The 21800-nt window shown below is 37.8% G+C and overlaps 3 protein-coding genes across 4 annotated transcripts; 2 read left to right on the forward strand and 1 right to left on the reverse strand.

The window, feature by feature from the left end:
• The first annotated feature begins 7697 nt into the window (after nt 1–7697).
• On the forward strand, nt 7698–8312 carry LOC136248788 (BBSome-interacting protein 1-like). Its single transcript, XM_066040592.1, has 4 exons — nt 7698–7830; nt 7915–7989; nt 8038–8109; nt 8156–8312. Exons 1-4 carry the CDS (start codon nt 7822–7824, stop codon nt 8234–8236), a joined length of 237 nt encoding a protein of 78 aa, XP_065896664.1. The 5' UTR covers nt 7698–7821; the 3' UTR covers nt 8237–8312.
• Nucleotides 8234–15732, reverse strand: LOC136248787 (protein lin-9 homolog). Of its 2 annotated transcripts, none has more exons than XM_066040591.1 (22): nt 15632–15732; nt 15321–15365; nt 15172–15266; nt 15020–15112; nt 14786–14866; nt 14651–14742; nt 14541–14604; nt 10852–10913; nt 10644–10801; nt 10500–10598; nt 10408–10445; nt 10268–10359; nt 10165–10216; nt 10084–10115; nt 9991–10031; nt 9880–9938; nt 9701–9781; nt 9521–9646; nt 8868–8980; nt 8749–8815; nt 8476–8567; nt 8234–8429 (listed from the first exon to the last, which is right to left on the reverse strand). In XM_066040591.1, the coding sequence occupies exons 1-22, from the start codon at nt 15669–15671 to the stop codon at nt 8309–8311; spliced, it is 1743 nt and encodes a 580-aa protein (XP_065896663.1). In that variant the 5' UTR covers nt 15672–15732; the 3' UTR covers nt 8234–8308. The 2 variants fall into 2 exon arrangements, with proteins under 2 accessions (XP_065896663.1, XP_065896662.1); XM_066040590.1 differs by having other exon boundaries at nt 10162–10216.
• Nucleotides 15671–21153, forward strand: LOC136248786 (cleavage stimulation factor subunit 3-like). The gene is made up of 24 exons (XM_066040589.1): nt 15671–15789; nt 15850–15902; nt 15972–16097; nt 16146–16241; nt 16465–16497; nt 17233–17330; nt 17383–17484; nt 17538–17598; nt 17649–17714; nt 17760–17918; nt 17966–18047; nt 18098–18207; nt 18259–18375; nt 18429–18503; nt 18554–18655; nt 18705–18746; nt 18798–18839; nt 19123–19183; nt 19239–19399; nt 19565–19663; nt 19714–19837; nt 19884–19978; nt 20421–20493; nt 20887–21153. The coding sequence occupies exons 2-24, from the start codon at nt 15897–15899 to the stop codon at nt 21036–21038; spliced, it is 2082 nt and encodes a 693-aa protein (XP_065896661.1). The 5' UTR covers nt 15671–15789; nt 15850–15896; the 3' UTR covers nt 21039–21153.
• Nucleotides 21154–21800: the final 647 nt, after the last annotated feature.

A 21800-nucleotide genomic window follows, 5' to 3' on the forward strand; every position in this document is an offset into this window, starting at 1 on the left:
ATGGGATACAACAGGTTACAGTAGATTACAGTGGGTTACAATGGACTACAGTAGGTTACAGTGGATTACAATGGTTACAGTAGGTTACGATTGGTTACAGTAGGTTACAATGTGTCACTGTAGGTTGCAATGGGTTACAGTCGGTTACAGTAGGTTGCAATGGGGTAACAATTACAATTACAATAGGTTACAATGGTTAACAATTACAATAGGTTACAATGGGTTACAGTAGGTTACAATGGGGTTATAGTGGGTTACAATTAGAATTTCAGGATTTTTAAGGAGAATATTACCTCATTTTAAGCCACATATGGTTACAATAGGTTACAGTGGGTTAGGATAAGTTACAACAGGCACTGTTGGGAGTAACGCGTTACTTATGCGTTATGTAATATTATTACTTTTGTGGTAACTAAGTAATATAACGAATTACGTTATAAAAACGGGTAATATAACTCAAGTTACTTTACTCACAAATGCAACGCGTTACCTAAGTAATATAGTTACTGTAACGAGTCTAATATTACGTTATATTATTACTACAAGTAACGAAGTTACTAATCTCGTTAGTTATCCTCTGGGTAACGTCTAGCCACAATGAAGTAACGAAGCCTACTGAAGCTTATTCACCAGCTTCTTACTCATAACCAAGATTTGCACATTGTCCAACAACGCAATCATGTCACGTGATAAAGTGGTAGTTTCACACGTGACAGCTTAAGGCTGTGGACACAAAGTAATATAATATGCAATATTATTATAGTTACTTTATTTTATGAGTAATATGTAACTGTAAACTAAAATATGTAATATGTAACTAGTTACTTTTACAAAGTAACTTGCCCAACACTGACAACAGGTTACCAATTTATGCCCCATTTAATTCCAGATTATTATTTTTACGGTTTTTGATAAATTCACAGTAACACCTGAAGAAGTATATATTATATATACTCTCAACCATGCAATAATAAATATGTAGATTGCAAACAAATAAGTTAGCTGCAACTGGTCCTGACAATTGTTACCCTTATGTTTTGTTTAATGGTCTAGTTTTACCCTTGACACTGCTTTTTAATAAATCACTTGAAGAATCCACTCTACCCAACTCATGGAAGGATGCCAAATGTTACACCAATATTCAAGAAGGGCTGTAGACCAAACCCAGCAACTACCTCCTGGTGAGTTTAACATCTGTGATATGCAAAATGCTTGAAGCCATCACAAAAATTCACCTAATGGAACACTTAGAGTCAAATTTGTTGCAATCTTATGTACAATATTGATTTCGTTTTGGAAGATTTTGTGAACTGCAACTACTGATAGTGGTAAACCATTATATACTGACTGTTTCGATGCTGCATGTACCTGGATCTCCAGAAAGCCTTTGATAAAGTCTCCCACAAGCTATTGATACTTGAAGCTCATTGAGTAAATGGAGACATTCTTAAGTGGATTCAAAATTTCTTAAGTAATTATAGACAAAGGGTTTGTGTCAGTGGATCAGCTTCTTCCTGGTCTACTGTAATCAACGGTGTTCCACAGGGCAGTGTCTTAGGGCCTTGTATCAACTTTATTTTAGTCTTGAAGTATTTAATTAATGTTAATATTTTTCAGTAGCGAGTCCAACCTCCTCTGATATCAATAAGTATTAGAATAGTGTAAAATGGTGCAACAAGATTGTTTGAATTTGTGATGTGATAAGGAATTCCTTGTATACATACACAAAAGGTAAAACGACATTGTAGTCTCTGGTGCTCCAAGGCATTAATTGCCAAAAATCTCAACCCACTTGCCCACACACTTAGCAACTAGAATGGTTGAGGGCATTACCACCAACTTATCTACTGATTTAGAAATAGTCAGTGAGGAGAAAGATCTTGGGGTGTGTGTAGGAGTGACTGAAAACCATCTCTACACTGTCAGAGAGCTGCAGTTAAAGCTTCTCAGGTTCTTGGTCTTATCAGAAGGTGTTTTAAGATTAGCTCGGTTGATATGCTTGTCTTTTTATTCAAAATGTATGTACGTCCCATATTGAGTACTGTGTAAGGTTTGGAACTCTTATCTGGCAGTTAATTGTTTTTAAGGAAGAATATGTGTCCAGAAGTTCTAGAACTCCGTAGAACTATTTAGAACTTTGATCATTCTAGTTATTGCAGAATGTACTAGAACAGTAGTATCTATAGATGATTTAGTTTTGTACAAAAGGACTTGTCATTTGTATGCTGTTATCTCTGATTTTGCTGAGTTATAAAGCTGTTGCTAGTTGTATTCTGCTGTAGTACTGTTTTAATATTACAAGTCTGGGTATCTCTAAACTAGTCATTCTAGTAGCTATCTCTGCAACAGTTATAACTGCACCCACCATAGCAATGTTAACATTCAAGCACTGTAATTATATCAGTGTTTATATAATTATTATGAGAAAGCCTGCCAATAATTTAGAAATCATGGCCCAATCAAATAATAACAATAATAAGTTGATTTGTTTCAAGTATATAGTTACCATTAAAAACAAATTCCAAACTCTTACACCACAATTTTTAAGCTGAATGAGTGTAGTTTCAATTGTTAGGAAAAACTCAAAAGTGTGTAGGAGTAGTTTTACAATATGTATATATATTGTGGCATAATAATTGTGGTTGCCATGGACACAAATAGCTTCCATTTGATTCATGGAAATTAAAAATATAATACAAAACAACAGAACACTGTCAATCAGAAGTTATAGTCAAATATACATAATTTTCTACTATTGGAAGTGTTGTAACAAGCTGTAACCTACTGTACCTTGTTGTAACCCATCATAACCTGTTGTAACCTACTGTAACCAAAAATAACCTATTGTAACCCATCATAACTCATTGTAACAGGCCTTAAACCACTGCAACTGTTTGTAACAGACTGTAGCCTATCGTAACCTGTTGTAACCTATTGTAACCAACCGTAACTTCTTGTAACCCACCGTATAACCTGTTGTAACCCATTATAATATGTTGTAACATACTGTATCCTGTTATAACCCACTGTAGCCTACCGTAACCAATTGTAAATTACTGTAACCCATTGTAACCTACCGTAATCCATTGTAACCTACCATTCTTAACCCATTGTAAACCACTGTAACTCATTGTAACCTATTGTAACGCATTGTAAACCACTGTAACCTACTGTAACCCATTGTATCCTATTGTAACCCATTGTATCCTATTGTAACCCATTGTAACCTATTGTAACCCACTGTAACCCATTGTAACCTATTGTAACTTACCGTAATCCATTGTAACCTACCAATCGTAACCCATTGTAAACCACTGTAACCCATTGTAACTTACCGTAACCCATTGTAACCTACCGTAACCCATTGCAACCTATTGTAACCTACTGTAACCCATTGTAACCTATTGTAACCTACTGTAACCTATTGTAACCTACTGTAACCCATTGTAACCTATTGTTACCTACTGTAACCCATTGTAACCTACCGTAACCCATTGTAACCCATTGTAACCTACCGTAACCCATTGTAACCTATTGTTACCTACTGTAACTCATTGTAACCTTTTGTTACCTACTGTAACCCATTGTTACCTATCGTAACCCACTGTAAACTATTGTAACCAACTGTAACCTATTGTAACCCATTGTAACCTACTGTAATCCATTGTAACCTATTTTAACCCATTATAACCTATTGTAACCCACTGTAACCTACAGTATTCATTGTAATCTACTGAAATCCACTGTAACCCATTATTACCTACTGTAACCCACTGTAACCTATTGTAACCCATTGTAACCTACTGTAACGCATTGTAACCTATTGTATTCCATTGTAACCTATTGCAATTTGTTGCGGCCACTGTCATCTGCTTTAACCATTTCCCACTACAATTCGTTGTGCCATTCAGTTCATCTCCACTGTAACCTAGTAACTTCTGAAACCAGTTATAAGATAGATTTTCACAACATCTAAATACTTTTTTTAACCAATTGTAGTAAGATATTAGGAGCTAAAGTTATAAAAGATTACTGAGATATTAGTAGTTAAAGTTATCACTTTGTAACTTGTGTAATTGGTTACAGTGATTTTTTTTCAGGATTTTTAAGGAGAATATTACCTCATATTAAGCCACATATGATAATTGTGTAGTTACGAAGATACGATCAGTAAAAAACTTTGATCTTACAAGGAGTTTGGATCTGGGTTTGGAAAGTTTGAAATTATGTCCTCTTGTAAAATTGATTGGTGACAGAGTAAACAATTTTGTAGAATCTATGGGTAGGCGTTGCTTTAAAATCTTAAAAGTCTCAATCAAGTCTCCACGCTCTCTTCTACAGTTTTTTCAGTGAATAAATATTTAGATTCTGGATGCATTCTTGGTAAAGTAGATTCGTTAATTGGGGTATCAGAGCAGCCAATCCTGAATACTCTAATAGAGCAGTCAATCATGCAGTCACAGTGTATTCAGAGAAGCAGTGTAGCAAGCTATGTAGTTTTTTTTCTGGAGGGCAGGTAGTTAAATTTTTTTTTGTTCTATAACTATACAGCTAGGCCCTGGTACCACCAAACGTCTGGCTACGTCCCTGCTCATATTGCTGTGTGTAAATGATGCTAGACCTGAATACTGCTAGTTATTGAATTTGGGCTCCTCCTGAACTGATGATCATCATGACATGTACCGCAAAAAGGTCCTCAATAAAACAATTGCTGTCACCATACCTCAAAGAATATTAATTTGCTTGCATTAACTCAACTTGAACTAATTTATTCTTTCTTGCCATACCTATACTATGGCTTTAGTCTCTATAGTCACATGTGACGGAAGACTTACATTTTCATATTTAGCTACCGTTGGAGTGGCAATCAATGCTTTGAGGTTGAGCAATGTTACTAAAAATAATTTTCCACAATTTTGCAAACAATCCCAATATGTATTAGAGGCCTAAATATTGCAAGGATAAAGTTAACCCCCAAAACCTATAGTAATCAGAGATTGCTATACGGTTTAATCATAGTAATTATTTAAAGGTGATACAATCAATTAAGTATTATAATGTTTCAGATACCATGTAGATACAGAATTTTTTTTTTAATAATCACTTATCTAACACATACCAGAGGGTTGTCCATGTGAAAGTTAATACAATGTTAGAAAAATCAAAGAATAATCAATTAATTAATCAAGTTTACCCTCAATGTATGTAGATGAATCCAGATTGAGTAGTTTAAACATTTCACCACATAGTTGCCCCACCTTGAAATATATGCGTAGTTAAAGGGTTTCTTGTATCCAGTTTTAACCTGACAACTGAGCACATTCTGTTTACACAAACATCAGCTTGGTTCCTAGTACCAAAATCTTGATTTTCTAAAAATTATAGCTTGGCCTGATCAATGATTAATGTCATATCACACATTGTGGTATAAAATTAATATAGATATTATATAAAAACACAGATTATTGCAAAACTAAAATACAAAAAATTACTTCTTTTTGGTTGGTTCTTTTTTGCTAACAACATTCTTGAAACACACTTCCACAATATGGATCAAGCTGTCTACGATATCAGCTACTGTTGCTGACTCATCACCAAGAACAGACCAGACAGACTCACTCACTCCAGGAGGACATTGGAATATGCTACTAGGGACGTGGAACTTTCCCCCAGCTGCTCCACTTGTGCTTTTAACTGGGACAACAATTGCTCCATTCCATGCGAATTGCTGCACTTCGTATGCAGCTGTTGGGCCACCTTCAATAAGAATGCAAATGTTCATGATACGTGTGGTGGCAGTACTAGTTTGCCGTACTGAATTACCCAAGAAGATCGTTTCACCATATGGAACTGGTTCCATTGTACCATCAGCTCTTTGTCTGGTCTGTCGAGACTTATCAGCTGGGTCCTTCACAGCTACGGCATGAAAGAGGTTGAGGGGTAAGCCAAGCTTCTTACGCTTGTCGTAAAAACTCTTAGCCACTCTGTCTTCTATACCAAAAAGTCCACCAGTTACAAGAACAACTGACTTTCGTCTAGCCAACTCTTTTCCAAGGAGTTTACAAATTGTTTCACCATTTGGACTGTAAAATTGGCTGCCTCCTGAAATGTACACACAATTCCCATCAGGTAGTTGAGAATGCAACTCCTGCTGTAAACGTTTCAGCTCCCTCTCTTCTCGTTTGCCAGCACCAATACTGTCTGGGTTGAAAGCTTGCTTAACTCGTTTGAGTAGTATTTCATCAAAGGTTTGACCCCGACCATCAATAAATTCCTCTGTTCCCACCAACATGGACACCCAGTATGGCATCTCAACATCCTCGTACATAACAGGTACCATCTTCTTCCGATGTTGGGAGAAATAAACCAACTGCTCACAAGTTACATCACTACAGAAATCCTTTGATATGATACACACGACCACGCTACAATCCCTAACTTTCTTTTGAAAGACAGCACCGTTAGCACTGACAGTTCCCTTAGCTTCAAGCTCTAGACTAGACCACACAGAATAGTTGTTCTTCTCCAGGTGTTCCTTTACGTAACTATGGAATGATGCTTGTGTTGAATGGCAAATAGTAACAACAAGTGGTTTGGTTTCTATCTGAGAAGCACTGGTTCTCTTTTGTGAAAGCTTAGCAGGTTTAGGAGCCATGGATTCCAGGTTCATTTCCATCACCTCAGCTATTCCTGCCGCCATTTTAGAAGCCGACTTCTCCACAGATCCCTTTACCTCCCACTGTATATACTGGACACTGGCAAACTGTATGGCTAGACAGTTTGGGGGCCAGTGAGGATTGAGGTTGAGTGGAATAATAAACTTCCCCAGACTATCGGCATGTTTTACCTCAAGGTTTGTCACACTGGTCTCACCATATCGACTGGTAACTATGGGAACAAACACAGCAGCTTTCTGAAGGTATTTGTTGGTGTAATCCTGTTCAGGTGACTCACTACTAGAAGATACCTCACTAGTGTCTTGCGATTGATCATCAGTGTAGACTTTGAAGCCAAGCTTCTTTAGTGCAAGCTGTAAAGCTGACACATGTGTGCTGGTCTCTTCACTCACATAACTTAAGTAAATCTTCTTTTGTGCCATTGCCTCTGGAACAGATGTTTTTTTAGCTATGATGGATGATATAGCTTCTGATGAGCTGGGTAATTCTAACATTGATTTAAGAGCGATGTAAATCCGATCATTGTCAACAATATCAAGTAGAGTGAAGTTAGCTTCTTGTGATGAACTAACAGGGCATTTCAAGCTGCCGCACATGAAAAAGTAGCCATCCAACTCGATTGCAGGTTGGAGTTCACTGTGTGCTATTTGTTTCTGGATAACATCACGGACCTCACTGAGTCTGGAGACCAAAGACACGCTGATTATCCCCAAGCTGATCTCATCTGGAAGCATAACGACCCCCAGCAATGGGTGTTGTCTTGCTACATATAACACTCCATCCTCTGCGATATCAGCTGGCTTCAACGTATTTATCAGCTCATCTTTAGTGACGGGGTGTCCATCTTCAGTGACATACCGGAAAGAATAACCGTTGGGGAGTAATGTCTTCACGGTATCTTCAAAATCTTTTAACGTCAGCTGATCGCCATCATCGTCATCGGGCCAATCATAAGCTACAGTACCGACAGGTATGCGGTGTGAGTCCACAGAGTAGATCGAAACTTTAATGAAGTTCTTCTCCGACATTTCCGCTGCAGCCAACTACTAGCGGTTAGCGCACGCGCAAACAGGTTGGGGGAATTACCGCGTTTTTGAATGGTTGTCTTATTCGAGGTCCGATTGGTCAAGGTTTAGACGATATCATGCCAACCGTGAGTACCGTGTTCTAGCTGTAATGTAGCGAACTAGTCAACAATAAACCACTCACAGTATTTCTAATTAATGCACACTCACAGAAAGAAAAGATACCAAAGCTTCGTGAGGTAGTTCCCAAGTTTGGATTACTGTACTCGGAGCACAAGCCGCAACTAGTGGGTGATTTTAAATAAGTATTACCACTACTAACTTCCATTTAACAGGCTCTGTGTAAGCCCAAGATTTTACCACTGAAATCTGTCACCTTGGAAAAGTTGGAGAAGATGCAAAAAGACGTACGATATGTTCCTTGCCTTTGCATAATTAACTAATATTATGTAGGCACAAGAAATGCTGAAGATGCAGGAAGCCCTAGCCAGACATCAGGAGTTGGAAGAGAGACAAACGAGACAAGAGATATAACTTACAGATAATTCATTTCATCCATAAACAATACATGAAATACAAAAAGGATTTATAAATAATTGTTATAGATTAAGGCGGATTTTGTCTACTAGATGTGTTTTGGGTTTTGATGAATGCATGCAAGGCACCCGAAGGGTTTAAGTCTGATGAAATTAATGCTAATGGTACTTCTATTTTGTCTTGAAAAAACCTGCAAAACACAAATTATAAGTTTGAATGACCAATAGCTATCTTACTGTTCATTAGACTCGTGCAGTGAAGAGTGGATGTTCTGAAGTGATGTCTCTAATGAGAACTCTTCAGGCAAGCTAGCTTGACTTGCTGCAGTCTGTTATAAATTAAAAGCTATAAATATACAGAATGAAAACTTTTGTAAATTGAGCATTTTACATGAATTTTGGTTTGTCAACCTTTTCAACAGAACCATCACAAATTAGCCTTTTGGGATATTATTCAGCCCACAAAATGCAAAAGTTTATTTCACATGAACACATCCAGATGATACTCACCTCCACATGTAGTAACAATGAAGAAAGACGTGATACTAGTTCTATCAAGGGAACAGAGTCTACTAGCCTATTGCAGATACACGTTACAAACAGATCTGTATTATCATTCACACACACACCTTCCCTTGTTCATGAACCTTTTGTTCTCTGCTAGAGTGATAGCCATCGCCTTCTCATTACAAGTGGTGGTCATGTCTAAACTAGGGTGGATCATGTCTTCACCATACCCAAGCTGTGGAATGGGAATGGGGACAGAGTTGCTTAATACCCAGGAACTGCAAAGTTACTTGTATTGATGTAAGCACAACACTATTAATAAATAAATTGTATGTCATGCCCATAACTGGAGCAGAGAAACTACAAGTGTGCTATGGCTTTAGCCAAATGGCATATATATATATATATAAGCATTCCTTGATGAGGCATTCATGATTACGAGCATTGTGTGAGACAGTGCCGTGCATTTTACGCTTTCTCAAATGTCACAAACTGCAAGGGTTTGTTGTTACATCATTATGGACATTTTGGGAGCCAGAATTTTTGGCTACTTTTTGCTGAAATATAGAGGTTTCTTTCAGAGGTAAAAAATGTATTAACCAGACCTGTTGGGACCAAAATGTTTGTTCTTCTTATGGAGGTTTTTTCTATTGTGTTGTTAATTCGGGGAGTTTGTTAAGAGAGGTTCCACTATACGTCCTTCTACACAGTATATGGGACACCTTCCTCAGTACACATTATCAATTCTTGTTAGTACACACATACAGATGTGTACCTCAATACAATGAGCCTTGGTGAGTTCCATTCGCTTGCTAAGTTGAGTGTTTATTTGTTCTAACTCTAAAATTTTGGTAGCGTAGTTACAAAAGAATCCAAAATCTTCTTTTTGCCCGTGAGCTTTCTGTCAAGATATTAATAGAATTCATTCCATGTTCTCCAAACTACAATATGTTACCTTCTTTTCTCCTAAAGTATTCAACTCCCTAAGTGATTTAACTGCCTCTTTTTTGACATTTAGAATTTTTGATGTCTGAGCCTGTAAAGTTTGTGTATAAACACCACAGACCGTGACACACACATGTACACATTACATACTGTGACACACTACACACAGTGACACACACATGTACACACCACTTGGTTTAAAAATTCTATAGGAAACCCTCCAAGATAGCCAGATGCAAACTGAGAAGCTGAAAACAGATGATTATAATGAATTATTTAATGATACTAGTTATAACATACAAGATGATGAAGATGCAATAGAGGAATCTTGTAGTCTAAACCTAATGAGAAACACTAATATACCACTTGACCACATTTATCACTATGACATACCTTGCTGGTGATTGTGATAATAATGGGTCAAGCTGTGTAACAAAATATAACACATTTTCAAAGCATTTATTAGCTTACTACTTTATCAGATCCAATATTCCTAATGGACATAACAGGAACAGGACTGCACACACTATTACCATAATACTTAACAATCATTTTATAATGAATAGGGCAGGCTCACTTATTAGCTGATGAGGTAGCTGCCATCTGACCCCAATTATTAATCTGCTCTTCTAATTCTCTAATAGATAATGTGTCTTGCACAACAGCACTCTGTGATGTACAAGGTAGGCTACACATATACCTACACAAATTCCTTACTTGAATCTCAGTATCTGGGACAGCATGCTTCCCTAAGCCTGTATAGTGACAGAATGAAGTAGGAGATATTACAGCTCAACAAGACTGTATACCTGGTCGATCAAATGCTACTAAATATTGATGTGATGTAAGGTCCACTGCCTCTACTTTGCCTGTAAAGAACTGGGTAGTACCATGGTCCGGCAGCCTTGCTGTAAAAATAGTGATACAATGGATCATAGCTAGTACTAACATACCAGTGACTGCTGTCCCTATTACTAGTGTTTGTGGAATATCATTGGGTAGGTCTCGGTATTCATCAAAATTGGTCACAAGTCCTTTTTGTATTTCTCTTATCTTCTTTCGTTTGGCTTCCAGTTCTGCTCTCTCTTGAGCAAAAAATGATGCAGAACACCTGAGGGTGGAGTGGAATGGGAGAGACACTAGAGAAATACCACAACAAACCTTCGAGGCTTCCCCAATAACCGACGAATGTATCTCCATTGTACTCTGGTCAGTTGTGTGGTCTGTATGGCATATAACAACAACAACATCAACAAGGTATGGGTCATGTAATATGACAATACCTAATATGACCACAAATTTGGCAACAACAAAAAATATGGCCTCCATACCAAGGTGGTCATGTTAGAAATGCCATGAAATAGATGTTTTGGACCTGCTTAACATGGTTATCATAAAGGGGTGGCCTCAACATGGTCACTACCATGAGGTAGTACACCTTAGCTATGTTTGGGACTTACTTGACATGGTCACTATAACAAGGTGGTCTTATTAATGAGGTCACAAAATACACCTTAGCTATCTACTCACTACAATGAGGTGCTTTTATTATGATAAATAGGAAATTTACTATCAAAATTTTGTTGTTGACTGCATTGACATTAACCTATTTGTCGTCACAGGCTCAAATCAATATGGTACCAAGTGATATAACTACGCACGTAGAATACATTTTGGTCTCAATGTCAACATTGCCGTGTGTTTTTAAAAGTAGTGTGCCTCGAACAGTCACACCCATATAAGTTAACTAGTCCTACGCTGTATAGGTAGTAATATATATAATCTATACATCGAATTGTTTACTATGAACTAAGGAACTCTGCTGGCATGTTGTTGTTTACATATTGTTAACCACAAGGTTGTTATTAAACACGTAAAAATGGCTAAATTGGCTAAATGGGCATTACATGTGTAACAGCATGAAACAAGTAAAGTTGAATCAGTCTCTGTTACTACTCTACAATGTTTTCTTACAGTGAAATCTTCCAGGGTTGCTTTCTACAAGTTTTCAGCAAAACTGGTCTTCATGCATGCACTTAACAGCACGTGGCCACTTCTTTCGTTCTTCAGACGATGGTAGAACAGCCACCATGAGCAAACACTAGTACTATCATCTCTTTGCTTCATACAAGACAACAAGCAACTATACTAACACTACTTCAGACCTATTCTATAAATCTAGAAAGTTAAACCTTTAACTGTCTGGCCTCCAGGAACGCTATATACAGGCCTGCTATAACAACTGAAGTATATTCTGTGAGTGTTACATGATCACTGAAAAGTTAACAACTCAATGAACAGAATTGATATTGCCACCTGAGAGAATTTGGTTGAGGCATACTAGGTTAACTCCACCACACTTGAACATTCAATCAGAGGATTTTCCCACTACCTTGGCTAGGAAGGCATCACTTTATGCCAGTCTTAAGATTAGGCAGATCCAACAGAGTTGCTAGTTTTCTGATTTAGCTAGTCAGGTACAGACATAGCAACCATTTCTGTTTAAACAAACAAACAAGATAATCCAGATTACTGACATCATTATGCTTCTAATAATCATTTGCTGAATTTTTGTCATTAATTTTAATAGTGCTGAGCAATAGCTAGTAGAAAATTCACTATCACAATAGATATTGAAGTACTATTCACGATACGATAATATCACGATAATTACAATTTGAATGATCTTCAGTCAAGTTTTAGTATTCAATGCATGCTAAGAGTAATTAACATTATAATTTGCTTGGTTTTCTTGAAAGTGCATCAATTAGATAATTGATTGCGTGGGCAGCCACTATTTCTACAATTTTTGTTACAGCCTTGCAGCCAAACTTTTCCATGATAAAGCAAGCCAAGTAGTTATAAAACAGCTAAGCCAACCTCTCAAGCAGCATTTTTAGTGGAACTCTAGACCCTTCGCGAAGCGATCGACAAATTGCTTGGGCAGCCAATAAATATGCACAGCTTGTTATAGCCTTGCAACCGAACATTTCACAAATAAGCAAACCTAAAGAGTTACAAAACAGTTAAATAAACTTGGTAACAATGTTTCTAGTAAGGTTACAGCAATATCGCGATAGTAAGCTGTAATTATCATATCACGATAATGATTTTTTGATCGCGAGTATCGAACTATTGATATTATCGCTCAGCACTAAATTTTAACAAAATGATGGGAATGTCATGTGAACAGATGAACATATTCAGTGACTTCCTGATTTATGATGTTATGAGGTACACCAACTTGACATGGTCACTTTAAAGAGGTGGTCTTAACCTTTTGAATTCCAAAAGCCATATTTAATGGATAGTCAAAACTTCGAATGAAAAATCTTTCTTATAGACAAGGTGTTAGCCTATTTGTTATTCTACAATGAGTTAATATTATACATGAAATGAAAGAGTGCTAACTACAGTACAATTAGCATGTAAACATTTGTACAGAACACTAAAGGGTACATTTGATACAAAGTGATGAACAGCAGATGTCTTCTAAATCTAGCAACAATTCTGGTGGGATGCTTTATGATCTATTGTATATCACTGGCTTTAGCAGCACATGAGGATCATGATTGCATCTATTTCAGCAAGAGTGTGATATTGCAAACCAATGATGGATGATCATTGAGGAGTGTAATACCCTACATGCATTTATGGAGGACAAGTTTGTCAAATGCATTGGTATCATTTATCAGGAATTTCATAGTGAGACTACAGAGTAATGTGGAGGTAGTATAATCTGTCTAGTGTTTATAGTTACCAAGTAACAGCAAGACGGGTTACTACAGAGACATGCATAAAAACCAATATTGGCCTTTGATAGACAATGTTCACATTCTTTTTTTGTTAAATGCGGAATTTAAAGACTTGATAAGAGCATTTAGTACACCCATAGCAATGTTTGATACCTAGTTGACATGGTCACTATAATGAGGTGGTCTTAATAATTAAAATAAGTATATGCCATATGAGCAGAAATTTTGGTGTGGAATTAAAATTGCTGATTTGGTGGACACTTACAATCTCACCATATTTTATTAGTGTTTATAATATTTTAACTGATTGAACAGACATGAGATTAAGAGCAAAACTAGCAAGGCACTGTATATAACAAGCTCATGATATTGAAGGAGAAGTAGAGTTCTGTCAAAATTAAGTAATAGCTAGTGAGATAGATAGCCATAAATACTTTTGCTATTGATGCACTGAACCTCAGCCTGTGGTTAATCAAACCGGCAATTCTACGATTGTCTGCAATATCACAGGTTAAGGTCCTACTCTTATGCCAGAAGGAAGCAAAGATACACGCACCAAAGATCTTGCATGGAGATGTTCCCAATCACTTTGTTTCCTTTTCAGAAGGCTACTGCACTGGCTATGGATTGAATAAATCTCCAAACTCTGTTTCGCATGAAGAGTCTCTCCAGTACATAGGCAACGAAGTAAGCGTCTATACATCTCTGTAAACTATAGCTAAACAATTTGCTACCACATGGGACTCCACTTTACTAGGCATGCATTTCATCAAAATTTAAAGTCTCGCCAAATGCAAATTTATTAAGCAAACGCCAAATATTCTGCTCTCCAAAATTTCTTATACGGTATACCTTTGGGATCTACTATATATGTTTTTACTGGAGGATTCACACAAAATCCTGTACGATGAGTTAACCATTGCACGAATCTAAAAACTAATGACCTGGCATAAAAGACAACCCCAAGTGTGGCTCAATCTGTGGGCCATGTACTGTTAAAGAGGTGGCTGTTATGATATTTACTACACTTAACATACAATTTTGCATAACTTTGGTGCACCTGATAAAAGTACTTGCACACATTCAAACACATACCTTAAGGGCAGGAAACAATTCTTTCAGACATCTCCTAAAATCATTATCTCCTTCAAACAGAGGTCTATCAGCACACGTGTAATACCTACTCAGCCAATAAGCTAACTCACTTGTCAATATCAGAGTAGAACCATTCATAGAAGCACCACTGGCGGGCCTTGGGCAACTGTAATATGTGTCTAAGACGCTCACTGACTACATGCTATAGACACAATAATACAACTAATAGTCTCTGATAACCTTACCAGTACACCGGGGTCAGGCTTCTTGACTGGTGACTCTGCAGACAATCTTATGATCTTATTGTTGCTCAATGACAAAGCATCCTACATGGGAATGCAAAGTAGATGGGTAAATTTTGCTTAAAGGAAAATTTGGCTGCAAAATATCCAATGGTGGGCAATACCATTATTTATATGCTTAGCTGTCATTTTCATTCACCAAAAACATGACTGGTAAACATTCTCTGCTCAACATACTTCATCATCTTCTTCTGTGCTTGCAGTACTGGCATCAAGTCTACTAAGGGAGTCATCAGAGAAGTCCAATTTCTTTCTGGAACGTTTACGTGTCTACACACCAGATAACATACACGGTATAAATCTAGCATGCTCACACACACTATACATACCAATGGCGTTCTATTGGGTGATTCATGGAAAGAAGCAGATGAGGCCTTTGTAGCACTTCTAGTTTGAGCACCTTGTCTCTTCCTAGTAGCTGAATCTAATAAACACAATATTCTAAACAATATAAATAATAGCTAGTGTGCTCGTTAACCTTGCTTGAGATTAGCCAGCGCTTGTGCAATCTTCAAAGTGTTGTCTGTGCAGGTGAGACACATTGTAGACACAGTAGCAATATTTCAGCTCGTTTATACAAGTGTTACCTATGCATTACAATACTAACATTTCAATTATACTCAGTGTAACGCTATTATCTCGTCAAAAGTGGGTTGTACCGTACGTACCAAGTCACTCTCCTAGCCCGCCTGCCTAACACTCGTAAATTACAATACTACAACTTATATCTCATTGTCACATTAATAATGTCTGCCGTGTATGTTGACACTGCAGTAGTCAGTCACATACCTTCAGCTGGTAATTCTAGCGTCTCCGTGATATCCGCCATTTTTCATAATATTTGGCGCCTGCGCACTTGGTTCGATTGCGCGGAAGGCGGAATTGATGCAGTGACGGTTACGGTCAATTTATCACCCTTAATACGCCAAGAAGTAGCGCCATAGTTAGTAAGTGGTATTGTGTGGTGTTATACGTTAGTTTGATGCGATATTTATCGTTACTTGTAGCACGTGTAATTCTGAATTGTTCGATTGTGGGTTTGCATTATTCAAAGATGAACGTGAGTATCGATGTACCATACCGCAGCCAGTCACAATTGATTCCGTTATCGCTGTTACGTGTGGTATAGACTAAAGAAAAGGGGCTCACAACTGGACCGTGGTCGTTGACGGATCAAGGGCAACTCGCCGAACTGAAGCTAAAGAACAAGCCATATGACTTGGACTCTTGGGAGACACTGATAAAGGAAGCTCAGGTAGGATGAATACAGACCACAACATTTTATTATTATGGCTACTTGCAGACTAGTGCTTTGATAAGAGGACGGATGCTGTTTGAGAAACTGGTAGAAAGATTTCCAACATGTGGGAGGTTTTGGAGAATATATATTGAACAAGAGGTCGTTGAGCATGAAAGTATTGTATTAGTGTATAATGGTATTGGGCAGTCAGAGCATGCTCTTGTTACTATTATTTTAATATCGCCCGCTATTTTTCTACATGCCGTAATTTTCAAGTTAGTCGGTTGCATGGTTGTAAGCTAGCATGCTGGGTGATGGGGTAGTTTGTTATGTACGTACGTGGCAAATACTTAGTACTTTGTTCTTCACGTTTCACCAACAGATGAGACAACAGAATTATGAAGAAGTAGAACAGGTAAGCAGCTGCGGCAGCTACTTAGTTATGACACACTAAGGGTGGGACAAGGTTTACTTTCCAAAGCTTCTTGTATCAAAGCTGTCGAAGCATGCATCATATCAGCAATTATTCGTTGGTATACGTGGTCTTGCTGATTGTTGTTGCTGCTGTAGTACAGTCCCTAGTACTGCTGGGACTGAATTTGTATCAATGACAGTGCTTCAAGGAAGTGAGTAGCTTTCAACTTATTACTATCCATTCTTACTAATCCTGGAAAGATAAAACAGCATTTTAAAGTCTTTGAAGTGGAACCTTTGTCCCAGCCCCACAAGACGTGGTGAATTACAACTTGCAGGAGTGGAATTGATGCAAAACTTGCTGGATGGTTTTCTTTGTAAATGTAATGGGTTTACACCGATAAAAGAGGAAGATTGTGAATGATCACAAACTTTCAAAGCAGTCTAGAGACATACCTACTTTTTATAGTATTAATGGACTATCTTTTTCCTAAGATTTCCCAGCTATGACATGCTATACAGTATATAAGTATTAGGTAGGTACATTTTAAAATGGTACTGTAGTTAACTGCATATCGCAAGCTAATGTATTCAGTAGTAATAAACTTGCATGATTGTATGCATGAGGCAGTGGCTGTAGTAAAAGGAAGTTTGACATCCATTGCACTCCTTGCAGTTGTAAATTACTTCTTTCAAGCAACGATGCTAATGAAATACGCCTCTTCTTTTCGGCTAGCTGTTTCAAAGATGTCTGCTCAACGTTCTTTCTCTTGATCTGTGGAGATGTTATATAGGCTACATCAAGGACACAAAGAGGGCACAGGATGGTTACAGGTGTGTTGTGGTGGTAACTGATAGGGTCTAGCATCACCCCTCTGATCATCAGGGAGAAACTGGTTCAAGCCTATGAGTTTGCTCTGGATCATATTGGCTTTGATCCGTGCTCTGGTGGTATTTGGTTAGAGTATTGTAGTTTCGTGAAATCAGGGTAGGTATTTATAAATACTCTTCACCATCCTTTAACAATTACACCATATTCAGAGAGGTCCAAGGTACTTATGCAGAGACCCAGAAGGTGACTGCAGTTAGGAAGATCTTCCAGGTAGCAGGAGCTTACAACGTGAATAAAACTGCATTTGTTCTTTGCTCTAGAGGGCATTAGGTGTACCACTGATTAGTATTGAGCAAGTCTGGAAAGAGTACAACATATTTGAACAAGTAAGTAATTGAATGAATTCTCTTCCTTACGTCATTTGCTTCAAGGAAGTAGATGAAGTACTAGCTAAAAAATTAGCTGATGAGTACCTCCGTCAGTATGCTACTATGAAAAGATGCAGTAAAGAATATGATTCGTTCAGCCGGCAGCTGAACAAACTATCCCCAGCTATACCCCCTATGGGGACCACACAGGAACACACACAGGTGATTAATATAGCACACACATGTCACATCACTCTTCGCAATTCTAGTTACAATTATGGAAGAGATATTTAACGTGGGAAAAAAGTAACCCGACTAGAACAGAAGACAAAACACTATTAGCAAAGAAAGGTATTAATTGATGTGTTCCCCAATGTACAGTTGTTATAGAAGTATATTAGTCATGTTTGGGTACAAACAGTGTCTACTAGTATATGGTCATCACCCTGATATCTGGTATGAAGCAGTGTCCTATTTAGAGAACGCCAGCAAATCTGCTAATGATAGAGGAGTAAGTTATTAGTTCACAACATTGCTAGGGTTGGTACATGCTTGTATATAGGACAACACCTTAGCTAAGCAGTTTGAGGAAGATGCCAGGGAAATGTACAGCACAGCTATCACAAATGTAATGAAAGGAAATTTGTTGATCAACTTTTCTTTTGCTGATTTTGAAGAAGTAAGCACTACAGATTTCATCACGCTGGTTGATTAACTGCTTCTATCCCATAGTGGCACGGCAACAGTGAAGCAGTCACAGGCATCTATGAATCATTACTGAAAGTAGAAGAAATTGATTGTACACTGGTATACATGTCTCATCTTGCTACACTACACTACTCCATACTCTCCAATAGGTCTATATTCAATTCATGAAGAGTGCTAGACGCACTGGTGGCATCAAGACAGCTCGTAGTGTATTCAAAAGAGCAAGGGAGGATCCCAGGTGTGGGTGGCAGGTAGGCAGAGCTCATATGTTGTGTGGGCGTGGCTCTACACCCTGTGCAGGTTTATGTTGCAGCAGCATTGATGGAGTATTACTGTAGTCGGGTAAGTAGTAGTTGTTGTGTAGGTAGTGTGAACCTCTTCCTGTGTTTACAGGACAAGAATATCACCTTTAAAATATTTGAACTAGGAATGAAGGTAAGCCAGTGAGTGAGTTGTATATGAATCAAGTGACCACCTGACCTGGACTACCTGCTATACAGGCTGGTGGGTGGTCCCTGTGGGATAGTAGTTAATCATAAGTTTTTTGAAATGGTTACAGTTTATTTACACTTCAAATTCTAGGCCAGTGTAAATAAAGACTCGCAGAAATTTTATATGTAACCTCTCTTAGTATTATTTCTGTGGGAAGGATAATGTCTGTTTATTCAGTGAGTATATATAATGATCTTATGATTAATGACTGTATCATACACCACAGAAACATGGAGATGAACCAGGTTATGTACTAGCTTATCTGGACTACTTGATGCATCAAACTGGTGGGTGTGTCTATTGGTGGACAGTTCCTATTGTCATGGCAACATTATGATGTAGATGATAACAACACTAGAGTGTTGTATGAACGTGTCCTCTCCTCTATGCCAGTGGAGAGTACACAGGAGATATGGGAAAAGTTTATGGACTTTGAATCAAGTGTAGGTGATCTGACTGGGCTGATTAAAGTGGAGAAGCGCCGAGGTGTAGCAATGAAAGATGTGAGTTGCTATAAGTGTTATGAGTGATTGACTATGGACACTGTGTCATCCCATAAGATATTGTATGGTTGACTTGTCTATCCTTGTGTAGGTAGTTTGTCTCATTTAATGTAGTTCCAAGGTGATTATAAGCACCTGACCTATGTAGTGCTATTTTCTCTACAGGAATTAAAAGGTAACTCAACAGTGTTACTAGTGGATCGATTCAGGTACCTTGACCTGTTCCCATGCTCCAACACAGAACTGTTATCAATGGGTTATCCTGTAAGTGTCCCTGATGTTGTGCAGGATATATAACCCACCTCCATCTGTAGGTGAAGGACAAGAGTGGTTCAGTTGGCCTGTACAGTGACCAACAAGGCTCCAGTGGACGTGACTGGTTATTAGCTCGTCCTGACCTCAATCAAATGATGCCATACAAACCCAGTGCTGCCAAGGGTGAGTGGTGTAGCTCCGAGGAGAAGTGACTTGTGTAACCAACTAGGTGTGGGGATGAATGCTGTTCCTGGTGGAACGTTCCCTCTACCAACTGCTTGTGCTACCATGTTACTGCAAATTCCTCCCCCAGATTGTTACAAGGTATATTGATTGTGTGTGTGTGGTCTCTTTAAAACATCTGTTTGTAAAATTTAAAATCTCTTACTGGATTGTGGTTGGATAGGAAAAGACGTAGTTCTTTAATCAACTGTATAATTCTTACAGAGGAATTAATTTACACCAAAATGATTACTCTATTAGAGTAGTTGAGCTGTCCCATTGTGTCAGTTGATTGTTCTATTGGAGTACCTAAGTCATGATCACCTGAGCTATCACTGTAAAACATCTTAGAAAATACCACCTCGGGTTTTTATAATCACAAAGATCTTCATGGCCCATGGTTGGTCTTTAAGAAGTAAAGTTGTGATCTCTTTCCAGTGGCTTCATAACAACTATTCAGTTATGTACATACTTGCACCAAAATTTTCCCTCAACTGAGGGTTGTTCACTGTATTCCATTTAATACACATTATCCATGCTATAGGGACCATTTGTACAAGTGGATGAGTTGTTAACATTACTAGAGAAGGTTGATCTGAAACAGTCATCTTCTACTGGTACGTACTTGTCCTTATAAGGGATTTATGAGAAGCTGCATACTAACCCATATGATACAAATATTTAGATTTCATAAATAGATAGTAGAGACAACAAGTACAACTACAGGTTGAGAGTTTGTTACTAGTACAAAGGAAGGTTGAGAAGTGTGTTTCATTCACAAGGTATTTGTTCTACAAGTCATAGTCCTCAAGTTTCAATCTGTGAGACTCCTACACAACTAAACCTGTTCCATGTACACTGGCCAATTGGTGTAGCTTGTTGATATGCTAATAGAACATCCGATAGTTTACACACCTGAACATTCAGGCACTTTGTTGATATGGCGAGAGTATGTAGCTTCTCAAATTCCTAACATCCTTACTAATTTAGTAAGAAATGTTGTTTTCCAGACCATTCTGCAGTGTCCAGCACAACTGCTGGTAAGAAGAGGACAGCGGCACAAGACCAGGATGGGAAAGATGACGACAAAAACCAATCTATACCACAAAATGACATTTACCGAGCTAGACAACAAAAACGTGTACACATGGCCACCACCTAGAGCAATAGATTAAATGTAATTTAACTATGTGATCACATGATGTATAATTTCATGACCCAGTCCTGGATCTTTATTGTATCACTTGCATCAGAAATCATTATATTATTTTATGAAATCCACTATCAAGGAAAACTTACAGCAATGTGTGTACACTATGCTAAATACATGTTTAAGATCAAAATGATGTCTCATTGTCCAAAGAAAGTACACAATTCTCTTGTCGTACTGACAGCACCATAGTCTAAAGTAGTTAACATTTTACGGCTGTGCAGGTTATCCCACAAACATTCATTCACGTTCTGGAGCAGCAATTGTACCTTACAAGTATTGGATTGATGTAAGAACATAATGCGTAAGACACAAGAGATATAGTTAACAGTCTATTATAGTCACCTTTAAGTTATAAATTAAAGCAGGTACAGTAACTAGCTTACTTTGTATATATTATATAAATGACGCATTTTGGCTTCAACAATGGCTGGTTTACCACATAGCTGGAAATTCTCAAGGGACGAAACTTTCATAAATTGCATGAGTAATTAAATAATGGCGAAAATATAATTGTGAAAGTTTGAAGTTATGTACTCATCTTTGTGAATTTAAAAAATAAATCACATGTACAGTTTTACAAAAGTTTCATGCTTGAAAATTTCTGGCTGTACAGCAGACAAATGACTACACAATACACAGTGACCTGACAGGCTTCACTGCATGTATTCATCAGAGGAAGCAGTATGTGGCAGATTTAGAGGGATTTCAAAG

Source organism: Dysidea avara, chromosome 3 (genome assembly GCF_963678975.1).
Source record: "Dysidea avara chromosome 3, odDysAvar1.4, whole genome shotgun sequence".
NCBI lineage: Eukaryota > Metazoa > Porifera > Demospongiae > Dictyoceratida > Dysideidae > Dysidea > Dysidea avara.

Coding starts and splice junctions, on each gene's coding strand:
- LOC136248788 (XM_066040592.1), top strand. Junction 7,990..8,037: donor CGGAGCACAAGCCGCAACTA/GTGGGTGATTTT, acceptor TCCATTTAACAG/GCTCTGTGTAAGCCCAAGAT. Junction 8,110..8,155: donor TGGAGAAGATGCAAAAAGAC/GTACGATATGTT, acceptor AATATTATGTAG/GCACAAGAAATGCTGAAGAT.
- LOC136248787 (XM_066040590.1), bottom strand. CDS start 15,671: ATGGCGGATATCACGGAGACGCTAGAATTACCAGCTGAAG. Junction 9,939..9,990: donor TATTGCATCTTCATCATCTT/GTATGTTATAAC, acceptor ATCTGTTTTCAG/CTTCTCAGTTTGCATCTGGC. Junction 9,647..9,700: donor ATACTTTAGGAGAAAAGAAG/GTAACATATTGT, acceptor ATATCTTGACAG/AAAGCTCACGGGCAAAAAGA.
- LOC136248786 (XM_066040589.1), top strand. Junction 17,485..17,537: donor TGTAGTTTCGTGAAATCAGG/GTAGGTATTTAT, acceptor CACCATATTCAG/AGAGGTCCAAGGTACTTATG. Junction 18,376..18,428: donor CTTTTGCTGATTTTGAAGAA/GTAAGCACTACA, acceptor TCTATCCCATAG/TGGCACGGCAACAGTGAAGC.